Source organism: Amia ocellicauda, chromosome 5 (genome assembly GCF_036373705.1).
Source record: "Amia ocellicauda isolate fAmiCal2 chromosome 5, fAmiCal2.hap1, whole genome shotgun sequence".
NCBI lineage: Eukaryota > Metazoa > Chordata > Actinopteri > Amiiformes > Amiidae > Amia > Amia ocellicauda.
In genome coordinates this window covers 44,393,808-44,418,082 of record NC_089854.1, presented here as the reverse complement: position 1 = coordinate 44,418,082, position 24,275 = coordinate 44,393,808, and the positions used below count along the sequence as shown (strand labels likewise).

The window sequence follows — 24,275 nt, the reverse complement described above, 5'->3', positions numbered from 1 at the left end:
CTGCCTTGAACTTTGCTCCCACTAAATCACAATCTAAAACCTTCTTAGAGCTGGCCTGTTCCCTGAAAATAGTATGTTTCCTTTCATTCTATAACTATTTAACACAACGTTTGTTTATTAGCTTTTTAATCATTTATAGACCTCAACACAATTCGAAACAACTGTAACTAGAAAAAGCTTCCTTTTTCTGCCTTTTTAAAATTAATTAATGTAATCATTCCTCTCACTTCCCGTATCTTCATCTGTCAGTCCGGAGTGAAAGCCCGCCTCACGCAAGCCCTTTGACCAATGAAAACACCGTAGCGCCTGCCGTTCATACCGCGTTCTTGTAGCGCAGATGTCCGCAGAGCTGCACAATCTCGCCAATGCCGTTGCTGGATCAGCGCAGATCTGCGGACATCTGCGCAGCACGAACGCGACCTTCGATCTGTGGAATTGTCGTCCCGCCCCCGTGCGAGACGATCCCTCCCCCAGTCTTGTGTTCTGTATGCGGGGCTGTCATTTACCAAGCGGGCTTGGTCAAGTGTTCCCGAGGAACGGAATAAGGAATAAAGTTTTTCATTTTGTTTTACGTTTTATTTTTCAACACAAAAGGGGGACACTTCCGCAACATGCTCAGACGAATATTGCAGCGGGTAAGGTGAACGCCACCACAATGGCAAACGTGCTTGAGCGGTGCTGTCTCGTCTGTGATTGAATAAGCTCCCCGTGCAATGCAAGGCCTGTCCTTCCTCTGTGTGTACAGGCCGTAGAAGTAGGCCTGCTGTTGTGATCAACTGCAGCTGGTCAATGCATCAAATGACAGGCAGCGATCGATTGGATCAATATGCGTTTGACGTGCAAATACAGCTTTTTGGTTTTTTTAAATTTGAACAACAGTGGACTGCCGAAGGACTGTAATTTACGTCTTTTACACAGTTGCAGCGGTGTCTGGCTGACAGTAATGTGTGGTTCGGGCTCAGTAACTGTATAATATAAAATCGCACAAGTTAGTGTGGGCGTTTCTTTGTATTCACATTTCACGCTGCAATGCTTTGTAATGGTTTCTTTTCCAACGTCGATTGAATTCATTCGAATGAAGCGAGAAATCGTGTTATTGGTCTGCTACCCCTGTCTCCTATGATATCTGCGCTGTGTCATTAATTTTTCCAAGTCTGCAGTTCCCGACGTTTTGATTACCTGAAACAATTCAAAATGTAAATGTAATTAATCTCCCAGCACGTTTAGCCTTTGCACATTGTTTCAGCACTTGTTTTATTTTGTTTTATAATTAATCAAGTCCAGGTGTCGTCTGTATCAAACTGCCCTTCATAAAAGTAAACACTGGTATTTTTAATATATAATTAGCGTGTCAATTCGATTCCAATGCAACATCGAAACAGACATTCAGAACAGCGGGGTATTTCCGCTGTCACGCATTTCACATTTGTACACCTACCAAGCTCAGGAATTTTAAATGTCTCTACCCCTCCCCTCCCCTTCTATACATTGGCATAGCTTGTCTTTTTTGCATGCTCTGCTTTGTGCCAGGTGTTTTGTTGCAGTTGACACTGCCCATTCTAATAAAGTAGAGAAGTATAGGCCTATTTCACATTCTGCTTAAAATATGATCCATCATAATAGTACAGTAACAAATGTAGAACAGGTAGTGTAACCGATTCAGCTTTATAATCCATATTTTGTGTCATTATCCTATATGAAAATACCAACTATAAGTGTGGTGATAACACAGGTAATTCATTAGGAAGTTCCATTTCATATAATGGGACCAATGGACTGACTTGCATGTGCACAAAGATCAGGATAATAATTATACTAGAAACAGTCAGAAAACAGTGTTGTAAAGCTGCCAACCATATATAATAGGCCTGTTGTACTGTTCTGCCATTAAAATGCTACTCTTTCTATTACATCTGTAATATTGTACAGTAATCTCAAGTGTTTTTTTTTGTGGAAATTTGGTTGGGGGAATTCAGAGACAGCCACAGCATGGTGCCCACAGACCGCTCTACCTATCAAAAGTGCAGCAGTGTCACAAGTGGCTCCATTGGGAGGCAGAACTGGTTGAGTGGTATGTCTAGGCCTCTGTGGTGAGTGCGGACCAGGTTGGTAGAGCTTTCACTCAGACAGCTGTGGAGCCGACATACACAAGGTCAAGCACAGTGACCAGTTACAGAAAATGCCATGGCAGAACCCCTGTGCTGTAATGTACAGCGTATGTGCAGAAGGGAAAGGGAGTCCTATTGAAACACTAACTTTAAAAAGGGCTGAAAACAACTTGCTGAATTCCATTAGGTTTTATAGTTCAGTCCTTTAGCTGCTTTCAGTCATGTTAAGCTTCAAGTGTATGGTCAAAGGCAGAGGTTTCTGAGGATTTTTGTTCATGGCAGTTTCCTCTCCCACTACTCTTCCGGTTGATCTAAGCCAGTGCTGCCCAAACCCAATCCTCCAGGGCCCCTATCCAACAGGATTTATGGGTAACCTTTAATGAACACCTAGAACTTTAATTTTCAGCCCACAATGACCAGAATTCCCTTAATTGAACAAATTAATTGATTAATTGAATGGTTCTCAAAACTTTCCTGGAGTACCACCTATGCTGTTGGGTTTTGTTCCAACTGAGCGCTCAATTACTTAATTGAACCCTTAATTGAACTATTTTCCTAACTTGTAGCCTTTAAATTATTTTTAACAGTACAGGATTTCAAGTTAAGTATACAATTTGTATATGGAAATTATTAAGGAACCAATTTTCAGTTACACAATTTGAAGAGTCAAATCTAATCAAATTCAGGGTTCAATTAAGTAATTGAGAGCTCAGCTGGAACAAAAACCAGCAGGGTAGGTGGTACTCCAGGACAGGTTTGAGAACCACTGGCTTAATTGATCAATACCTTCCATGTGGTTCCAGTTTCGTGAAATTAGAGATTTAGGGTGAGTGACAAAACATACTGGATAAGGGCTCTCCAGGACTGTGTATAGGCACCACTGATCTAAGTTCAAGTCTCCCGTTGTCTGATTTTATTTTTGCTGGCATAGTTGTTTGGCTATGATGAATAACAATCTTAAGAGGAAGAGCCAACAGCAGAAAATAACTGGAGGTGTGCTAGTGACAAGGACTGGCAATCATGCACATTTTGTGGCTGTCTGAGCAGGTGAAAGAAGCAAAATTAATGTTTGAGTCCAATGCTGAGACTTCTATAGAGGCCTCCAAATTAGATTATAATAAACTTGCCCGACTGTCTTGTTTATATTTTTGGTTCCTCACACTAATTGACTAGCAATTTTCTCAATCTAACAACTGAGATATCTACAAGCTCTGGGTTGCATCTGGCTGTCATAAGCACTCTCCTTTGTGTACTGGCAGTGATTCAGATTCAGATTCAGCAGGATCACAAGAAGTTGTATTACAGCACTTCTCTACAAATGCAACCGAAATTCATACATATATCTGCTATTTATGCCTTGGCCGCTAATTAGCAGAATGGTTATAGTCAGTAAGGCTGTGATACTGAATTTTTGATTATATATAATGTACATATACAGGTATATAATTGAATTACTTATTTTGGTCTTGTCAGAGCCAACTCTTTAACTGCAGTGACTGCAAAACATTATACCCTGTTCAATCAGGCTTCAGTTTTTCTTTTTTGTGATAAAAATGTTTTCATTGAGTGTATGCACTACGTTTTAATTTTCTCCTTGTGCATGTGAGAAATTACATATTGTTCATTGAAAAGGAATTTGGCATATTTACCATGCTGTGATTCTCCCCGCCCTCCAGCTAGCCTTTCAGTTGATGACATTAACATCTTGACTTTATTACCCACAATCTAATGAGCTTGTCAAATGGAATAACAGTCGTCCACAAATGGGGCCTGCAGTGTTTTGCTCTGTGCTTCCTAAACCCTGTTTGTTCCCTTTCTCCTGCAGACTCCGGGCAAAGGAGGTTCGCAGAGCTCGGACCCAGACCAGCCTGCTGCTGATGTAAACAATGAGGAATCCTCTGAGGTACACCTTTCCTTATATTGCAGGAGAGCAGCTTCTGTGTGGACTGTTTATTGGCACAGTTTCTGCAGTGCATTCATAATCTCGGCTCTGCCCTATTCGGAATTAAAGAAAAGGGAAGCACCTTTAGAATTTTCTTGAACTTTTAGGAAAAGGTCAAAGACTGCATCAGAAGGGAAAATGATGAATCTAATAAAAGTTGTTGGGATGTTAAGGATAGGTGGATACAATATGGGTACATCGTGACAATTTGCAAAATATTTTATTGTTTAATTGTAGTTTCACTCTAGCTGAAGATTGACCCACCTACAAGAGGAAAAAGCACAATAATATCTGTCTGCTACAGTAATAGCCACAGTGATGGAAAGTATTGATGCTGCAGTTTATCTTGGAACTACTCCAAGGTATTCAACAGAAATTACAATACTAAATTCTGATACTGACATTTACCCCAAAGAAAACACACTATACCAATACATCTTCAGTCTAGTAATATTTTCTTTGATAGAGCAATTGTTTTATGTTTAACTTTGTAGGAAAATTGCTAAGTTAAGCTTGGTTTATTGAGGATAATAAATTGACATCTGGCTGTATAAACTGTAAGTGGAAGAATATATACATAAAATTGAGATCAGGAGATTAACTTTTGTCCCGTTTATCTCTCAATAAGATGATATAATCACAAATGTTTGTGCTGCGAATTTTTCACAGAAGCATTAGCGGCATTATTGCAAATGGATCTTGTGCTGCTAAACTTTCCTGGTATCAAATCTGAAATGATCTGTGGTGCCAGTTGGGCTTCTCGCAGATCTTGTTTTACCCTACCATGCTGTGGGAGTGGTCACATTCTAGGTTTATTACTATTAAATCAACAATACTTGTGGGAAAACACCCTGCAAATGCTCTTGCAGCTGCTCTTGTTAAGACAATTTCAAAGTTGTCTAAATGCCTCTCTTAGGCCAAAATGTAAACAGAGCACGTTTGGCAAGTGTTACCTAGGCATATATCTACATACCCCGTGCCGCCTTGTGTGTACGGTGAAAACATAGATCGCTTACAGTAAAGGTGTGACACAATATCAACAAATTAAATGTGGCTCCCACCATCCATACAAACTAAATGCATCGCTGTGTACAGAGAGAGAGAAAATAATGTTGCATGGTGTGTTATATGAATTATGTTTTTGTATCAGTTTGTTTATTTAGTTTATTAATTCAGGGTTGCCCATTTCAGAAACCACAATGGCAAAGCTTTTCTCCACCATTTTTGCAGATTGATATCTTGGATTTAATATAGCCGGAAGTGGTGCTGTGATATTCAGAGCGCAACTTTTCATGTTAGTGGCATGTGAACATTTTTATAATTGGGCCCATAGGCTAAGTACTGATTCGTGAACTCAAGACATCTTTGTATTGGTAACATTATTAATAGAACTCCGAACTTTTCAATAAATAACAACCCTTGTACCTCGCTCTTATGCAACACAAAATGCACTTGTCTTTTGATTTGATGTGATGCTGGAGCTTCAATTAAAGCATCTTTCTCATGGTGGTTATTTTTCTAACTTGTAGGAGGCAAAACAAAACAAAATCATAAAACCAGTCAGACAGGAATGCACTGTAATAAATATTCTTTTGATTAACATTTATGCTCTTCTGCTGTGTTTGCCTGGAGTGAGACAGGTTGTAATACACAACGCATCAATAAATAATGTGTTCTTTATCAGGCACTTGGAGTGAGAGGAAATTAGGTGTGTGGGGAGTTGGGTTGAACAGGCTGGAGAAATGCCACCCTGCCTTTTTAATGGACCTGCTTGGGTCGGCAAAGCCACCACTAATCCACATGGTTCTGGGATACACTGTCACTGTTGTTTTCTGAAGGACTCAATGTTTTGATAGCAGGTGCCCAAAAGAAACAAACAGTCTGACCATATAAAGGCCAAAGGTTAGCTTTGATTCTGCTTCACGTAGGAGACTGCAGTTGGAACACAGGTGGACACTTTAGGTTTGCCTAGCCCAGACCGGCCATATCTTCTGCAACCAAGGATTTTTCTAACTCCAACTTTCTACCAAGTTTCTGATCGATACATTTGAAACTAGAGACCAATACTAGAGATCTTTAGTCACACATTCTATCCCCATTGTATGTTAGCATCTTATTTATTATTATTTTGTATATACTGTTGGAAATAAGAACCCCCTAGAAACCAAAAATCTTCCTCTGAGATTGTAATTTTGCAGCAGTGGGTTGGGTTGAAGTTTTGATTGAAACTGTAGGCACCCAGATAGACAGAGGCTTGTTAAGTTGCAATAATCAATTTTTGTCAAGCCTGTTAAATGGTTTTGACCTATATACGTCACAAGGGTCTCTTAACAGTTATGTGGACCAGAGATTGGCATCGCTACTGTCCCAGCCACCGATCTTGGCAGGAACTGCCAGCACACAAACGGTCTTTTGACTGTATGTTACTACCTCACCTGACTGTGGCTTTCCACTAACGTTTCGTGTATTGCTTTGTTTGCCTAACATTGCTGTTTGACAGGGGTTCATCTGCCCTCTGTGTATGCGCTCTTACCAAACCTCCACTGAGCTATTTGACCATTACCAGAGTGAGCACGGGGAGGCAGACACAGAGCCAACGGAGCAGCCAAACCCTCCTCCTCCTACTCCTGCACCACCACCCTTCACCGTGGGTCTCTCCATTTATTTACTAATGGCGGTGGCGGTGCTTCTTGGGTGCTAGGAGAACTCTGCTTTGTTTCTTTCGCAAAACTCCTTTGGCTCCTTGCATGTTGCCTCGTAGCGCAGCCTCTGAGCTTTACTTGCAAATGAGCCACGTTTTTTGCCAGCCTGGAGTCACCGTGTTGAGGGGTAGCAGGACCTCTGAGACCAAGGACCTGGCAATAGTTTAACCTGATAACTGTAACCTTTCCTCTGAAGCTTTGCATGCCTTGCATTTGGGTACTCTGTTGTTGTTGTTTTTTTATTTTCATTATTATTATTTTTAAATAATGTTTTTTTGAGTATTTGAGGAAGTGAGCTACATGGGATTCATTGTTGTTGTACTGGTCTTGCAGGCCTGACAACATTAAGGACCGTTTTGATGACTGTTGATGTATAGCAAGTGGAAGTAGTATAACTCAAATCGCAGTAGCTGGTAGCCTTTGTGAAGATTCTGATATGAGATGGTTTAGGAGATGGATCTATAGTCTATCGCATAAAAGGATGCTGATGCTTCCTTAATTTGGGGAATTAGTCAAGTTTGGGATTTTTCGAAATAAGTTTTCCATCATTAACAAAACTGGTTATAAGGTAATGCATCGTGGAAGCGGTTATCCATTTTCTTTCTCATTTCCAGTCATGATGGTGTAGTTAATTCCTTAGCTGGTTCCTGCAGTAGGTCAGTTCAAGGGGAAGTTATTTTGTAATGCCCTTTCATTAATAAAGATGTTTATGATTTCCAAAAAACATAGCTTTTTTTGGTAGCTCGGAAACATGTGTAGCGGCCATCAAAGGCTTGGTTATTTGGATTTTTTGGTTTAATTTACAAATTTGTGGTTGAGTCTTCTGAGAAGCATGGGTCTCTGTCTTGCTGTGAGAATCTTGCCTTCCATCACCTCAAAGAGGGATTTAAGTGCATTTCCATTTGTGGTGTTTAGAAGCTGGCACAAGTGTGTCGTCTTACATGGTTAATTTCCAATGTGTGCTTCTTGTCTGCAGGGTTTTATCTGTCCCCAGTGCATGAAGTCGCATGTCTCAGCTGAAGAGCTTTTCAAGCACTATGAAGCGGTCCATGAATCTGGCAATCAGTCTGGTCATGGAGGCATAACCAACCAGTCTCCAGGAAGGTAAGTAATGTAAATGGCTGGCCAGGCATCAGGTATCAAAAATGTGTGTTATGTAATGCTTTTCAGAAGTGTTTCCACTGACAACTATAGGATGCCCTGAGTAAGGGTGACTGCTAAGAGTTTATATATTATTAATAATAATAATAATAATAATAATAATAATAATATTAAAAATATGAGTTGGATTCCCTTTTATTTGCAGAAAACACTAAGTTATGATGTTGCATTATTGTTTCTGTAAAATAGAAATTGTTATTATTATTATAACTAGTAATACATTGCAATATTTGGTCATACAATTTTACAAATTCATTGTAACTACTTAGGATCCATCCAGCTGCACAATATATCAAAAAGTATGTTGTGCGTTTATGACATCTCATTCGTGTTAATTTTCTGCCGTTTAATTTGTCTCAAAGTTTTCAAAAGCTGTAGCTTTTAACATTGGTCGTATTCCAAGCACAATTCCATGTGCATTGTTGATAAAATACTTGTTCTGAATATGATGGTTCATTCTTCTGTGTTAACATTTCTCTACAGGGAGGATTTAGCACACCTCCGCCAAGAAGTGCAGGATCTCCAAGCCTCACTTAAGGTTAGACCACCTGCTCCCTGTCACAATTGAAGCTAATTAACTCCATCTGTAGTGCTATTGGCCTGTACTGTTACACTGCAATTATAGATGATATCAAGATGGTGAAAAACTGACATTGAAAGGTCGCTGAATAATATTACTGCTCGTTTTACTAAGCGCTTCAACGCAGCAATGTGCGTATTGGATTCAGTGTCTGTACTGTAGTTAAGAAAATGGCAATAACACAGTTATCATTGCAATATATACAATATCGCCTTTTTCCTAATTTGTGAATGTTGTGCTTGCTCGTTGCTTGTCCAGGAGGAGCGCTGGTTTTCTGAAGAGCTGAAGAAAGAGCTGGAAAAAGTTCAAGGGCAGCTGAAGCAAGTAATTCCTTTAAAATGCCTATGGAGATGAATAACCAATAAGCCTGCAGTGTACATGGGAAGATTTTTTAAAGCATCATTAGTTTTAAATCACGTTTGGCTTTAAAATAATAGAACTAGCATTTCATCCCTATTAGCTCTTACTGGTTATAAGTTGGCAACTATTTGGATGCTGTAAACTCAAGCCACGAAGGTGATTAGAGCAATAGTAGAAAGCATAATCAGTATCTTAATTGTTTCTGCCACTAGCTTTCTGTTGAGTGGCTGAATCTAAGCTGAGAAACGTGTGACTGCCACTGAATGATTTGGGCTTGTTTAAATCATGCATTACCTTACTACCCAGTGGCCTTGGTTCGTTTTCAGGAAAGAGTGACATTTGCGGCACCCCCGCCTGCAGTAATGTCATTAACGCAGCTCCCTTGTGTGTCTGCAACCGCAGTCAAGATGCCACCCCCAAATTCTCCTTGTCAGACTGTCCAATTTGATCAAAGCCTCAGCGGGAAATAACAGCATGTAGACCATTGGCCTTCTCGAAGTGACTTTGGTATTCAAACATCTGACAATTAGTGGAGAAAAAGAAAGAATAAAGTGCTAAAACTACATTGGGTAATGTTAGTAAATGTAATTTGTTTCTGAAAACCCTCAACTGAACATTTGTCAATTGTTCTTGAGCCAAAATACACATTTGATTACAGGAATGATTTCTTCCTTTTAGAGTCCACAGCCCGATGGAGTTGCAAGTGCAGAATCATCAGGTAAAACACACTATTGAGGATATCAACTGTTTTTTTTGTAATATTTTTATAATTGTAATAGCATTTATGTAAAGGTAATACTGCATCTTGTCAATTACAGAGCTGCAGTCGCTGGAACTCAAGCTGCAAGAGGCAGAGATGGAAAAGTTCAACATTAAGCAGATGAAAGATTTGTTTGAGCAGAAAGCTGCACAGCTGGCAACAGAGATAGTAGGTAAGTAGGCCGCACATTGGAGGTTTTCTTCTGTGTTGGGAATGTCTCTTACACCATGTTAGTAGTGTGTGGCAGGATGGCCTGACGTGAACTGTCTTCGTTTTTTGTAGACATCAAGTCCAAATATGACGAGGAGAAAAGTCTGCGGGAAGCGTTGGAGCAGAAAGTGAGTAGCCTGACCCAGGACATGCAGAAGGAGAGAGAAGAGAAAGAGAGGCTCCACACTGAACTGGTATGGTTATCTCACCCTGGTGTGCCCTGGTTCTCCAGTATGGCTGGCCACTCACGGGTTTGGTCACTTTAAAAGAGGGCTTCCCAACTTTACACTTAGCATGACGCCATTTAGATGTGGGCACAATTTTCAGACACAAAAAAGCTCTACAGACAAGATAATTATCTCCTCAGTACTATTGGATTACAATGCACTTTAATGTTTGGACCTCAGGAAAGGGGTGGGGTGGTTGCAACTTCCTCCAAGACATTTGCATGTTCTGTGAGGTAGATATGCATGTTCCATCTTCCATCAAATGTTGTGTCCTTAACGTTCTTAACTTTTTTGTGTTTACTGTTTGCATGATAGAAAAAGAAAAGCTTCTAGATTTTCTCGTGTCAATTCATGTTCATTGTTCCCACTGATTTTCACAAATAGAGAAAAATCGGTCCAAAATCACTGAGTACAAAATAGAAAGAAAATAACTTGTTACATTGGTCATTTCAACAGCACAGTGATGTTTTAAAATGCCAGAATAGACAGCAGTGTTAGTCATCAGTGTTTGTGGCAGGGCTGTGACGTCCCTCCGTTCTCTTGTTCTCTCCCCAGCTCCAGCGGCCAGGAGTGGAGGACGTGGAAGTGCTGAAGAAAGAGCTGATCCAAGTGCAGACGCTGATGGACAACATGACACGCGAGAGAGAAGATGAGTCGGAGCGCCTCAAGAGCCAATACAAGCAGCTGCAGGCGGACTTCACTACTTCAGAGGTATGCTCCATTACAGAAGTTAGCAAGTTACAGCATTTATGCTACAAACTAGTTTTCCAGTGTGAAAGACCTGGCCCAAACCGTGAGACGTACACATACAATGTTTCTCACCCTGGTTTTCGCTGATATCTTGCTGTTTTTGTTGTTTTTTTGTTTTGAAATTTCTCCTGTCTTCCCTTGTGTCAAACTCCTCACAGGCAGCTATTTTATATGACGTATAATTCAGTGATTTATTTTAAATTATTGAACCCAGAAAAAGCCTTATATATGAGCGAGAGAGAGTTTTAATATTTAAAGAAATTACATGAGAACATCGCAGCAATTTGGCTTCTGTTGAAGGCGGGTAATTCTTTATATCTTTAGATGTCTGTGGTTCCTTGCTTCCTCTGCCCCAGATATGGCAACAGTTATTACTGATGTAAAGGGTATCCTACTTTAATTAAACATACACTCAACTAAAGGATTATTAGGAACACCTGTTTAATTTCTCATTAATGCAATTATCTAATCAACCAATCACATGGCAGTTGCTTCAATGCATTTAGGGGTGTGGTCCTGGTCAAGACAATCTCCTGAACTCCAAACTGAATGTCTGAATGGGAAAGAAATGTGATTTAAGCAATTTTGAGCGTGGCATGGTTGTTGGTGCCAGACGGGCCGGTCTGAGTATTTCACAATCTGCTCAGTTACTGGGATTTTCACGCACAACCATTTCTAGGGTTTACAAAGAATGGTGTGAAAAGGGAAAAACATCCAGTATGCGGCAGTCCTGTGGGCGAAAATGCCTTGTTGATGCTAGAGGTCAGAGGAGAATGGGCCGACTGCACAAGCTCACCAAAATTGGACAGTTGAAGACTGGAAAAATGTTGCCTGGTCTGATGAGTCTCGATTTCTGTTGAGACATTCAGATGGTAGAGTCAGAATTTGGCGTAAACAGAATGAGAACATGGATCCATCATGCCTTGTTACCACTGTGCAGGCTGGTGGTGGTGGTGTAATGGTGTGGGGGATGTTTTCTTGGCACACTTTAGGCCCCTTAGTGCCAATTGGGCATCGTTTAAATGCCACGGCCTACCTGAGCATTGTTTCTGACCATGTCCATCCCTTTATGACCACCATGTACCCATCCTCTGATCGCTTCTTTCAGCAGGATAATGCACCATGTCACAAAGGTCGAATCATTTCAAATTGGTTTCTTGAACATGACAATGAGTTCACTGTACTAAACTGGCCCCCACAGTCACCAGATCTCAACCCAATAGAGCATCTTTGGGATGTGGTGGAACGGGAGCTTCGTGCCCTGGATGTGCATCCCACAAATCTCCATCAACTGCAAGATGCTATCCTATCAATATGGGCCAACATTTCTAAAGAATGCTTTCAGCACCTTGTTGAATCAATGCCACGTAGAATTAAGGCAGTTCTGAAGGCGAAAGGGGGTCAAACACAGTATTAGTATGGTGTTCCTAATAATCCTTTAGGTGAGTGTATGCCTGCATTATTTAAAAATGACAAGGCCCTGAGAGTGAAGTTCACAGCAACTGCACCATTTTGTCCCATTTTTCAGGAAGGCAGTGGAAATATTTTTCATGTAGCAGTGTGTTATTTTTAAATTTAATGCATTTTCGTATTATAGTCTTAACAATTTGCAAAACAGTTGGCTCTGGGAATCTTGCTGAAAACTATGTTCTTCTCCCTACTTGTTCATACATTTTACATAGACGTACACTAAAACAAATAGAATTTTAAATGCATTGAAGATTTGCAAATACTTAGTTTATGGTTATTAAAATAATAAATTACGTAAAAGAAAAACATTGGTTTTTTTTCTTCTTCTGATTAAACCAAAATATTGTTCAATTCAATTTAGAGCAGAAAACTAAAACATTTTAATGACTATACCTATCTGGTGTAAAATTGATTAGTATTACACTAATCACCTTATGTGTTTGTAAGCATTTATAGATTCTGTAAGTATTTTAACATGCAGCTTCTCAATCCTGCATGTGATGTTTAGTGTATTTTTGAAAAGGATAAAAAATGAGAAGTTGGTTGCAAAGGTATTCCTGAAATGTAGCGTGTGTCCACTTTCTGGACCTTAAAATATATTAAGTGATTCACATTAAATAAAGATTTAAAAATAACTGTAACCAGTGTATCATGCCCACTGTTCAAATTCACACTGATGATGTCCAAACTAGTCTGAAGGCATCTCTTTCTTTGTGTTTCCAATTTTAACTTGCCTTGTAGCTCAGCTGTGCTGCCTGTTTCGACAGTGTGCCTTTTGTTCTTTGCTTTTCTGCAGCTTCTTCCCTGTAAGATCACAATGCATCGCTGCTGTTAATTTTCTGTTTGTCTTTTTTCTTCCATTTTGCATCCGTTTGTTTTCTTCTGCTTTCTTCTGGAGATACGTAAACTTGAGGTAATCTTCTCCATTCTGTTTCTCTCACAAACGTTCCTTGATTCTGTTATTGTTCGAGTTCTTAATGCTGCAATTGACACAAAACTGGGCTCTGGAATTTGGTTGTTCTTCTCAGTGTCGCCCAGATTGTCAGAGATTAACTGAAATTGTTTAACTATCCTTTCAGTATAGATTACAGTATACAATTTCAGTTATGGTTATTTTTGGCTTTTGAGATCATCACGAGAATGATTAAGAAAATACCTGAAAACCAGATACCTAGAACGGTGTCAGAAAATAGCTTTATACGTCATTAAGAGTTCCAACAACTGTGCAAATACAAGGACAGTAATTTATCCTGCCATTGTTGACATTTAAAAAAGTAAACTTGCAAGAACAGCATGCACACTGTTTCCTTGTGGCTGCTGTCTGTCAGACACCTCTGGCAGCTACTGGATGGAGGCCAACTGTGTTTCACGACCCCATTGCGTCACATTTTACAGGCATGGTGTTTCCGTGACAGCTGTGAGTGATGTCAGACACACGGTGACCTAGAGGCCACACCCCCTGCACGATCACAAAATGACATTTTGAAAGGGGTTTGGATTACATTTACAAGCTGCAAATGTCAGAAGGTGAAAAATGACAGGAATATCTACAGGCATAGTAGCTAAACAGCTGAAACAACATTTGGTGCCAATTTTTGGAAGCCCACTATTTGCATTTTCAGTCGTTTTTTTTCCTATACAGTAATACAGTAATTCAGATGCTGTGCCTTTTATTAATTGGCCCATATCTTCTTTTTTTTTTACCTGTAGACTGGTGGTCCCCGACCCTGTATCTGCTGGTTTTCATTCCAACACAGTTTTCAGCTACTTCCCTGGACAATATCCACATTTTTAAGAGCTGAAAACAGTGATCAAGATTGAAATACGACAAACAAAAGACCCAGGGTTGGGAACCACTGTTGTAGAGGATGTTTTGGATGGGCAACAACATTTCTTTGAATGCATTTATTTACTTGATTATTCCCTTAAAAAAAACTGAATACAAGTTCCCTCTCTGTGTAGACGACGGTGTCGCAATTGAGGGCTGAGCTGGAGAAAGGACCTCAGGAAGTAGCTGTGTACTCCCAGCAACTGCACAAACTGCAGAGCTCTCTGAACGGACTGCAGCAGCAAAACCAGGTAAGCCGGAAAAAAAAGGCCGTGTTAATCAGATATGCACGACAGCAATATTAATTTTCCTTGTGGTATAAATAAAGCTGAAGCCTGTGCTAACACATGTGATTGTATGTGTCACTGTGTTGCTCAGTCAGAGTAATTAGGAATTATTAGGAAACTCCGAGCATTACCAGACACAAAATGAATATTCATCAGAGAAAAACCCGAGTGGCTTCTGGGGATTTTGAGTACCTGCATTTGGTACCATTTTCACCTTGCAAAACAAGTATAAATACAGTGACAGATTTCAGTACGTCTCCATACATTTCTTTACTGGCGGTAGGTAATGCAATGAAACAAATTTAAAATAGAGCCATGGCTTCATAGGCTTGAATCATTAAATTTATATATCTCATTTAGTAACCCTGTCATCGTTACCCATAAGATTGATAGATGGCACATTCTTTCCAGAATCCATATGTGAGAATATGCAGGAAGTGCACTAGATCACTGGTTCTCAAACCTGTCCTGGAGTACCATCTGCCCTGCTGGTTTTTGGTCCAACCGGGCTCTCAATTTACTTAATTGAACCCTTAATTGAAGTAATTTGATTACATTTGAGTCTTTAAATTGTGTAACTGATAAAATATTGGTCCCTTAATAATTTCCTTAAGTGGAAGGGGGCATAATCAAATGTGGGAAATCAAAATATTAAACAACACAAGCACTAGCAATGTAAAATCAAGTAGTATGACTAAAATGTTATATAAAGTGAAAACTTTGAGCCACACTGGGGGAAAAAATACAAAATTACAGATACAGTCTGTAAGACCAGAGGTCTGGAGGGGATATACAGAGAGATGAGGGTCTGAAGGTAGCTCGGTGTAGTCTGTTCGAGACAACAGTAGGTGAGGGTCAATGTCTTGAACTGGATGCAAGCTGAGATCAGGAGCAGTGGAGTAGCGTGTGCGAATCGGGGGCAGAGACGCCAGATGAGCCGCAGGGTTCTGGATAAGCTGTAACGGGTAGGTCATAGTTGTTGGCAGGCTGGCCAGGAGGGAGAGGACCAGGGACTGGACGAGCAGCTGAATTGAGTAGTCGGTGAGGAAAGGTTGGATTCAGCATATGTTGCTCAGGAAGAATCGGTAGGTGTGTCAGCGTGGTGACGTGCTGAGATGAGTGTAGGAGAGTGTAGGGTTTAGGGTGACTCCTAGGTTCCTAGCGGAAGAAGAGGGAGAGAGTGTCGTAGATTCCAAATGGATTGTGATGGAGAGATCAGCAGAAGATGAGGAGGAATGAGTGCATCCAGGCGGAGATAGCACACAAACAGAGATGCGAGAGGGGATGAGGGGGTCAGAGAGGGCAAAGATGGGAAGATCTGGGCGTCATCTGCATAGAAATGGTAGGAGAAACCATGCAATGCTATAAGGGGGCCCAGAGAGCATGTGTAAGCACATGTTTTTAACACTGAAAACCAACAACAACGAAACGGAATTAGTTACATATAGTTCTTTTAAATATTTAATTGTATTTCAAATGCTTCTTTTAAAGTTAGGATTTTTACTTTATAACAATTGCACATCGTTCTTTTAAATCTATATTGTATTCTGTTTGTGTTGTGTAGACTATCTGTTAATATTTCATTTATTTTGTAATTGTGTAGTTCTACTGTTCATTTGAAGACTCCCCCTACTTAAGAATTTCTGAACCACACCATGCCCCCACACCCATGGTAATATTGAGCAAAGCTATAAATTCTTCAGCGATATATTGATACTAAAATCAGTCACCGGAACAGCCCTATTTTGGAGGTGAAATAGTCAAACCTTTGATCCAGCTGGTAGTTTATATGGTCAGTGGTAAAGGACCACCACTGTTAAAGGGGAACTCCACAAAAAATCCATATTTTCTCTGGTTATTCTATAAGTAGAAACATATTCTGTGGAGTGAGATTTTTTCCAGTGGCAGTGACTGGAAAAAAGTAATAGCGTGGTGGTGTTGAAATGAACTTTTTATGACTACAAACCAATGGATCTTTTTTTTTTTATTATTATTATTTTTTTGACTTTTCTGATTTTCTCAGTTGACTTCCAGCAAAGCAGCTCCAGAGTTAGTACCCACGTGATGTCATGGCATTTTTTTCAATCTCTGATTTTTGGTACATAGAATGAGCTGGACATGAAAAACTCTGTTTCTACTTATAGAATAACCTGAGAAAATATGGATTTTTGGTGGAGTTTCCCTTTAAGTAAGCATATTTAACTTTAACTGATACAGTGCTCAGTTTTATGCCTTCAATCATATTGTTATAGGAAATACAGGAAAAAATCTACTGGGGGATGATTTAATTTTTTGTGTATAGTGTTCATATAGTGCCATTCAGGTCACACTTCAGCCATATAACAACATTTGTGTTTTTTGTCTTGGTCTTGATATGTTAGATATAATTTGTAATGTCATATGGTGGGATAGTTTGCCATGGAGGCTGATTATAATGTAGTTTAATATATGTGTTAAGGGCTGCATGTGTTTGTGTGTCACTCTCCCTGATGGTTGTCAAGGAACAACACTCCAGGGATTTTGCTGTAGCGCCAAGCGTGCACTCATGACGTTTTTATCCCAGGAATGAAGGAAATGCGCACACGATATTTTGCGAGTGAGGTGAGACTAGAAGCCCAGTGGATGAATCATTGTGCCTGCTTGTGGACAGATTACCACTGAGCCCCTGCTTCTCTGGCACAGAGCACATAACATTTCATGGAGAAAGTCTCTATAAAAAGACAACAGCTGTAGCCCCCTCAGCTTCTGCCTTCCAATACAGAGGGGGAGATTTAATCTAGTAAAGCTTTGAGAGAGAGACAGAGCACACACTGCAACAGCCACTCTGCTGCAGACTTTAATCCAAGTTTAAAGTGGAGGTCCTGAGCAGTCTCTTCCTATTGTGAACTGCTCTCTCTTTCTCTCTCTCCGATTGCACTGGTTTAGGCTTCTTGATTGTGACCCTCAACTGCCCCCTCTTGTACCTGTGTTGAGCCACTTTTCTGACAAATTTTGAAACAATAAATCAGTATTGTGAAGTGGATATATGTTCTTTTGACCAATGTTTTGTTGTATCGCCAATGCAAAACAAAGCGTTATTTTATAATAATTATTGTCAAATAGTGCCAAAAAGAGTTTTGTTTTTTAACCAATGCCTGACTGTCTGATATTGTTTTAAAGGAAAGTGCAGTCAGGAGAGAATCTCTTAAGTGTTATTTATGAAGCCTGACCTTCAGCCATCAGCACTGTCACAGTAACAACACAGTCTGAAGAGCTTAACAGATGTATTTGCATCATATGGAGCATGCCGGTATCTATCTTGAATAACAAGATTAAGTTGGGGATCAGATTGCCTTTCACTAATTGCAAACCTGCTTCTGTGGCTAAATACACGATCTTAATGTTTTCTAAACCTGCTTACAAAGTTCATGGAAATGAGCCTAGTATAAACTCTAATGCTGAGGCTGTTTCTGGTTATAGATTTGGATAGATAGATAGGTAGACTACACAGTGTATGAGTCAGCATATAATTCCAGCGCTATTAATTTATCATTTATTTTGTACACAAACAGATTGCTTTTTCTAAGCCAATAATTTAGATATGGTAAGAAATGTTATGTTTTTAAGGTAATTAATGTATAAGCTTTATATGTATGACTTTGAGCAAAGCGTATATTCTAAAACTTCTTGTGCAAAATACTTTGTGATATTAAAAATAGGGATGAGACCAAATAGTCGAACATTCGACTATTCATTAATGAAGGCCAGTATTGACAAGTGAATCTAATATTTAGTGGTAATGCAGGTTGACTGGAAGGTGGGATTTGTTGTTTTTTGTCTGTGATTGGCTAAACTAGAACTTACCCTGACTAATGTTGGCTTCATCACAGAAAAGTACAGTATGGAAATAAGTAAATGAAAACACAGTTAAGTATAAAATATGTTAAACTAATTAAACTACCACAAATTTACAACTGGCTTTTAGATGGGTTAATATACCGAACACAGACACTAGCAGTGACAGAAAAGGAAAGAGGACCACAACAAACAAATTAATATTATATACCTACATACATAACCTGCTATTGCCTATTGGCGATCATTTCTGATCATCATCAGAAAGATGACACTATCTTCCAAATCATAAATGTAACCGCTACTATGTACATATTTGTAGTTTTCTATTAGCGGGTGGGTCAAAGTTTTGATTTAATCCAGCCCTTAGTCTCATTCTGAATGAGGGGTGCAACTTTTTGTATAGTCACCGACAACAGCTGTGGAATTTTCGATTGAATCAAAATATGTGTCATGCACATCCCTAATTAAAAGCAAATTCTCTTAAGGATGTCACAGAAATGGATTCCATCTGCGTTCTGAGGGAACGTCACAATAGTTCTTTGAGAACAGTTTCCCCTTCAGTATTCACTGACCCTTTCACATGTGTGCCCGTTTCCAGACTCTGACAGAGAAGCTGTCCAAGAAAGACAAGGAGTACCAGGAGCTGGACGAGCGGCTTGGCACAGAGCTGGCCAGTAAGAAGAGCCTGCAGACCAGCCTCCACCAGAAAGAGCTGGACTGCCAGCAGATCCAGGCTCAGGCTGCTTCCACGGAGACCTCCCTCCATAGGGCCCAGGCGGAGCTCAGCGAGAGGGCAGAGGCGGGCCTCAAGCTGAAGCAGGAGCTGTCCGAGCTGGAGGTCAAACACCAGCAGCTCAAGGCTGAGTTCAAGCAGCTCCAGCAGCAGAGAGAGGAGAAGGAACAGCAGGGTCTCCAACAGCAGAGCGAGATAAACCAGGTAGGCCCAGTCTGGACTGAACTGCCAGGCTTCGGTACCAATGCTGACTACCATTGGATCGTAGCATGCCTCTGTGACGTACTGCAGGGGTGCTTGTATCTGAGAAGTGCTCCCCTGTGTCACTGTGACAACGGCCATGTTGTTTCATAATCAAGTAACGCAGAGTCCCTTGTGTCTGTGCGTGTCCGTGTACGTCCATTTCCCCTGCAGCTCCATGCCAAGCTGCTGGAGACTGAACGGCAACTGGGGGAGGTGCAGGGCCGGCTGAAGGAGCAGCGACAGCTTTCTGGGGAGAAGCTGAAGGACCGGGAACAGCAGGTGGCTGATCTCCAGCTCAGGCTATCCCGGGCAGAGGAGCAGGTAGGCTGGGCACTGGGTCTCACACTCCCAGCATGCAGCACCCAGCCTTCAATGGGGCTGCTGGTCTGACAAGCACACACACAGGACATTTAGGCCTAGAGGTCTTTCAGAAGTAACAACGATCACAAATGGAGTTAACTTAACCCTTCATGCATCATGAAAAAAGTGGCACAGTATTTTGCCCAGTGGCTTGTCCCATCTAATGTCTAGCTTTAAATATCCTCTTTCCCCATAGATGGTCACTTGAGGGCACAGTAGAGTTGTCCTCCCAGGGCATTTCTGTTCTATACCTTTTTTGGTTTCCATGTCCACACAACTGCACTAAACAATGTGTTTTGGGCCAGTTTACATTATAGAAGTGAGTTTAAAGCTTTGTAACATTTGTTCTCGCCTCAATTTTTCAGTTGAAGGAAAATGCAGCAAAATCAACCGACTTGCAGCACCAGCTGGAAAAGGCTAGGCAGCAACACCAGGAGGTGCAGGCTCTCCAACAGACGACCAATGCCAAGCTGAGGGAAGCTCAGGTGAGTCTTTGGTTTCTCCACTGAAATTATCATGTCATGTAGTGGAAGTGTGGGTCAATATCACAGTGCAGTTGTATTCAAATGAGTTGCCATGACCTAGCAGAGGTCAGAAACACCAAGTGCAAGGTGTAGGGATCGCAAATGTGTCATTGACTGGTCCAATGTAGAGAGTCGGGGAGAAGATGCATGTTTGTATCATGGGGGCTGACGTAAACTTGTGGGAAAACTGTATCCTTCATTCACATTTGCTAGTTTTAATATGACTGGGCTGTGCAGGACAACAGTATTAATACAAGAAAAGAAAGATATAAACATTTTTTTTTATGTATTTTCATGAAGAGCATGCTCATCATCAAACCAAATCGGGTGTGACCCATGTGTCTTCTAGAATGATCTGGAGCAAGTGTTGCGTCAGATTGGCGACAAAGACCAGAAGATCCAGAACCTAGAAGCGCTGCTGCAGAAGAGCAAGGACAACATCAGCCAGCTGGAAGCCGAGAGAGAGGACCTGTGTGCCAAAATCCAGGCAGGGGAAGGGGAGACAGCTGTGCTCAACCAGTTGCAGGAGAAGAACCATGCATTGCAAGAGCAGGTACTTTCTATAGGCACTATATGTATTTTTCATGCTTATGTTTTTTTGTTCTTTATCTACAACTGTGTTCAACCATTTACTTTTTTATATCCTCTCCACCCTCGATGTCCAATTCCAATCTGTGTTGGTGAATGCTGGATTGTGTTGCAGGTCACCCAGTTGACGGATAAGCTGAAGAATCAGTCTGAGAGCCACAAGCAGGCCCAGGAGAACCTTCATGAGCAGGTGCAGGAGCAGAAGATCCACTTGCGCTCTGCCCAGGACCGCTGCCTCTCACTGGAGGCCTCCATCACGGAACTCAACGCTCAGCTGACCGAGAGCAAGGAGAAGGTGGCCCAGCTCGATACCCAGGTACACATATAATTCCAGAATTGGATCCCTCCCGCCAAAACTCCAAGCCACAGTTATGCTTCGATTTTCCAAAATTGCTTAATGATTTACTATTGAATAAGAGCAGTACCAATAGTTATTAAGATTTACTATAACATACTTAGAGCTGACCTTCTCACTCAATGGTTGCTTAAAGGTCCAGTAAATGGTGTAAATGGCTTAAAGGTCCTATTGGTTAGGAAATCGTAGTGTTATCAAAACTGTTCGGGAATAAATACGTAAAGTTGAATGTATAAAGCCAATGGGTAGGTTCTCAGCAGCCTGGTAAAGCAGTGGCAAGGCTGAAAAGCTCACTGGGATTGGTGGTGTGTTTCAGCTGAAGGCAAAGACGGAGCTGCTGCTGTCTGCTGAAGCTGCCAAGACAGCCCAGAGAGCAGACCTGCAGAATCACCTGGACACAGCACAGCATGCACTACAGGACAAGCAACAGGTGAGGAAGACGCTTCGTTATCATTTTTCTCTCGTCAAGCGTGGTGTGTAAGGTTTTTCATGTTTCCGGTAGGAAGTTGACATTAGCAGTGAGGATTTCAGGAAAAACCCATACAAACTCTGAGAGCTGATAAAACCTGATACGTTGCCAATGCCTGCCGCTAAGTCTATTATGCACCTCTGTCTGTTTGATATGTGACTTGAGTTGGCCTGCAAGCAGTTAATGTAAAATAATTGTCTGTTATTTGTAAGCACTGACTGATGCATCCTTCACTCTGGCACCTATCCATTCATCCTTGTTTGTGTTTTGTTTTTTTAGGATCTGGTATTTGGATAATTTTTGTTTACTTATTTATTTTTCCTTGGCTTTTCCAGGAGCTGACCAAAAGCAAGGCACAGCTGGAGGAGCTGGGTGCCAAGCTCCAGGACAAGCAGGAGTTCTGTGGTCAACTGGAGGGCAGCCTGAAGGAGTGCAAGGACAAGCTGCTGCAGTCGGAGCAGAAGGTGGAGCAGCTGGAGTGCCTGGTTAAGGTTCGTATCGACAAAATGAAATGACATAAAAATCAAATTCATACACTGGAAAATCCACCCTGGATTAGATGAGCCCAGTCCAGCCTGTATTATAGGTCATTTGTCCAGAGAAAGTGTGTAAATCCAGCATTATACAGGTTATGGGTGGCAGGGGTGACTATGGCACTGCAGAGCTGTGTTCTTGCTGTCAGCAGAAGCTGGAGGTGGACCTGCAGGATGTGAAGGCCAGCAGGGAGCAGACCCAGCAGGACCTGCAGAGACAGAAGCAGCAGTGGGTGGAAGCTGATGGGAGAGTTAAGGAGCTCAGCAAACAGCTAGACTCAGAGAAAAAGGGGTAAGACTGACATGTTACCCTTTCTTTCCTGATAAGTATATATAATGACACACAGGAATAATCTCTAGTTTTTGTAGGATGTCAATCTCAATGTGCAACACCTATTTCTGGTATTTATTTATTTTTTAAATTATAATTTCAGCAATTGATAACTTTTTTTAAATCATTGTGCCCCTTTGCTCATATATACAAATTAATAAATTAATAATTTCATGTATTTACTCAAACTGATAAGGGTCATGGAAAACAACTAAAGGAGATGTCAGGCTACTGAAGTAATGATTTTTAACAAGCTTTTTAGTTTTTGCTGTGAGAACCCATCTTCAGGAGACTGCCATGTTGAAGAGTCACTTCTGATCACATGACGTCCAGGACTTTTCACTCAGGCACTAGAGAATACTCTCTTCTCTGTACCAACATAAAATCTCCTGCTCTTCTGTTGAAATTGGTCCCTGGTCCCTGAGAAACCAGAATAGCTCAAGTCAGTGTCAGGCAACACTTAATTTTACAATTTCTTAATTTGAATATCTGCATTTACATAATTAACATCCTCCAAATTCAAAACCCCTCCCTCCACTGCCATTACTGAACATTATCATGTTTTGGGTTTTTCTTTTTCTTACAGGATAGTGGCTCTCGAGGAAGAGCACCGGAAGAAGTCCAGTGCTCTGGAAGATATGAAACAGCAGCTGAGCAAGCACGAGGAGGAGCGGACCAGCCAGAAACACATCCTGGAGAAACTCACCCAGGAGTCGACGGCACGGCAGGCCGAGCTCGAGAGCAAGTCACAGGCCTTGACGGGAAGCCTGCAGAAAACCCAACAGGAGAAGGAGTCCCTGTCCAAAGAACTAGCGACTGTGAGGGAGAACCTGTCCAAAGCCTCGCAGTCCCTAAAGGAGATGCAGACGCAGCTGGAGAAGGAGAGAGTGAGCGTCAAGGCCTCTTTGGGTGAAAAGGTTGGCTGTTTTATTTTTCTTCCAATTGTTTTGTACCTCCTGTAGTTTTTTCCTTTTCTTGTTCTCTATAAACATGACTCATCAGTGATTGAGCAAGGGCAGTGTCATTGGAGAATAAAGGGCAGTGAGGCAGTGAGATCATTTGAAGTGACTCATCTGGTTAAAGTGAGCCCAGAGTTCAGGGACCAGTCTTGCTGGTTAACTGACTCAGGATTAATCAGTAGGAACCACTGCATTGTCTTTAAACTGTCCTGTGAAGTCAAATGTGGGTTTGAACTAGGCTTGTATCTTCCCTCAGCCAGCAATTGCAAGACACCTGTAGTCTTACACCTGGTCTTCTCAGGGTTTGATGGCACTTGAAGCTTCTACTTCTATGGCACCCATATACACTTCAGAACTGCAGGACTAATTCTTAAACATTTAAACTTTCTAGGAAAAATCTCATCAACAAGTGAAACAGGAACTCGAGAAGAAGGCTGAGAGTGCTGCTAGAGAAGTAAACGAGGTGAAAAGCCTGCTGCAAAAGAAGGAAGAGGTAAACTTCTAACTGTGAAATGTCATCATCTTAGATTCAGGGTAGCACTGTTCCTAATCTGTGCATATTACAGATTCTACGCCAGAAAAATTAGTCTGTAGAGGGTCGTGTTTCTCGCTTAAGCATGGCAATGGTGTAACAACTGTAATTGTCGGGTAATTTAATTACACAATTGTAATTGCTCCCAGGTCTGGTATGTAACCTACTTGTTTCCAAGCTTGCAATTGTGTGTGTTTTGGAAAACCCATGTGTCGACCTTGTTCTTATAGACCGAGAAAGGCCTGAAGTCCCAGCTGACGTCGGTGGCTGCACAGCTCTCGCAGACACAGGAGGCTCTAAGACAGAAGGAGAAGGACGAGCAGCAGCTTCAGGGGAAGCTGAAGTCGGCCCAGGAGTCCTTCACCCAGGAGGTCAAGAAGCTGGAGACACAGTTCACTGACCTGCAGGTCCTCCATTCCCAGAAGG

General features: G+C 41.2%; 1 protein-coding gene across 5 annotated transcripts in view; it reads left to right on the top strand.

Moving 5' to 3' along the window:
• Positions 1-471: 471 nt before the first annotated feature.
• Positions 472-24,275, top strand: part of eea1 (early endosome antigen 1) — a 31,484-nt gene continuing 7,680 nt past the window's right edge. The window contains exons 1-23 of one of the 5 annotated variants that reach the window (XM_066705391.1): positions 472-635; positions 3,934-4,011; positions 6,551-6,697; positions 7,729-7,856; positions 8,397-8,451; positions 8,752-8,817; positions 9,532-9,571; positions 9,672-9,785; positions 9,896-9,951; positions 10,606-10,761; positions 13,169-13,183; positions 14,233-14,349; positions 18,821-19,159; positions 19,370-19,519; positions 19,924-20,043; positions 20,432-20,635; positions 20,786-20,986; positions 21,342-21,455; positions 21,830-21,985; positions 22,180-22,319; positions 22,945-23,275; positions 23,709-23,810; positions 24,080-24,274. In XM_066705391.1, coding sequence (XP_066561488.1) covers positions 612-635; positions 3,934-4,011; positions 6,551-6,697; positions 7,729-7,856; positions 8,397-8,451; positions 8,752-8,817; positions 9,532-9,571; positions 9,672-9,785; positions 9,896-9,951; positions 10,606-10,761; positions 13,169-13,183; positions 14,233-14,349; positions 18,821-19,159; positions 19,370-19,519; positions 19,924-20,043; positions 20,432-20,635; positions 20,786-20,986; positions 21,342-21,455; positions 21,830-21,985; positions 22,180-22,319; positions 22,945-23,275; positions 23,709-23,810; positions 24,080-24,274 — 3,048 coding nt within the window. In that variant the 5' untranslated portion in view covers positions 472-611. Of the gene's footprint in view, positions 636-3,933; positions 4,012-6,550; positions 6,698-7,728; positions 7,857-8,396; positions 8,452-8,751; positions 8,818-9,531; positions 9,572-9,671; positions 9,786-9,895; positions 10,018-10,605; positions 10,762-13,168; positions 13,184-14,232; positions 14,350-18,820; positions 19,160-19,369; positions 19,520-19,923; positions 20,044-20,431; positions 20,636-20,785; positions 20,987-21,341; positions 21,456-21,829; positions 21,986-22,179; positions 22,320-22,944; positions 23,276-23,708; positions 23,811-24,079; position 24,275 lie in introns of all 5 variants that reach the window. The other 4 variants (XM_066705388.1, XM_066705392.1, XM_066705389.1 and 1 more) reach the window with 4 other exon arrangements.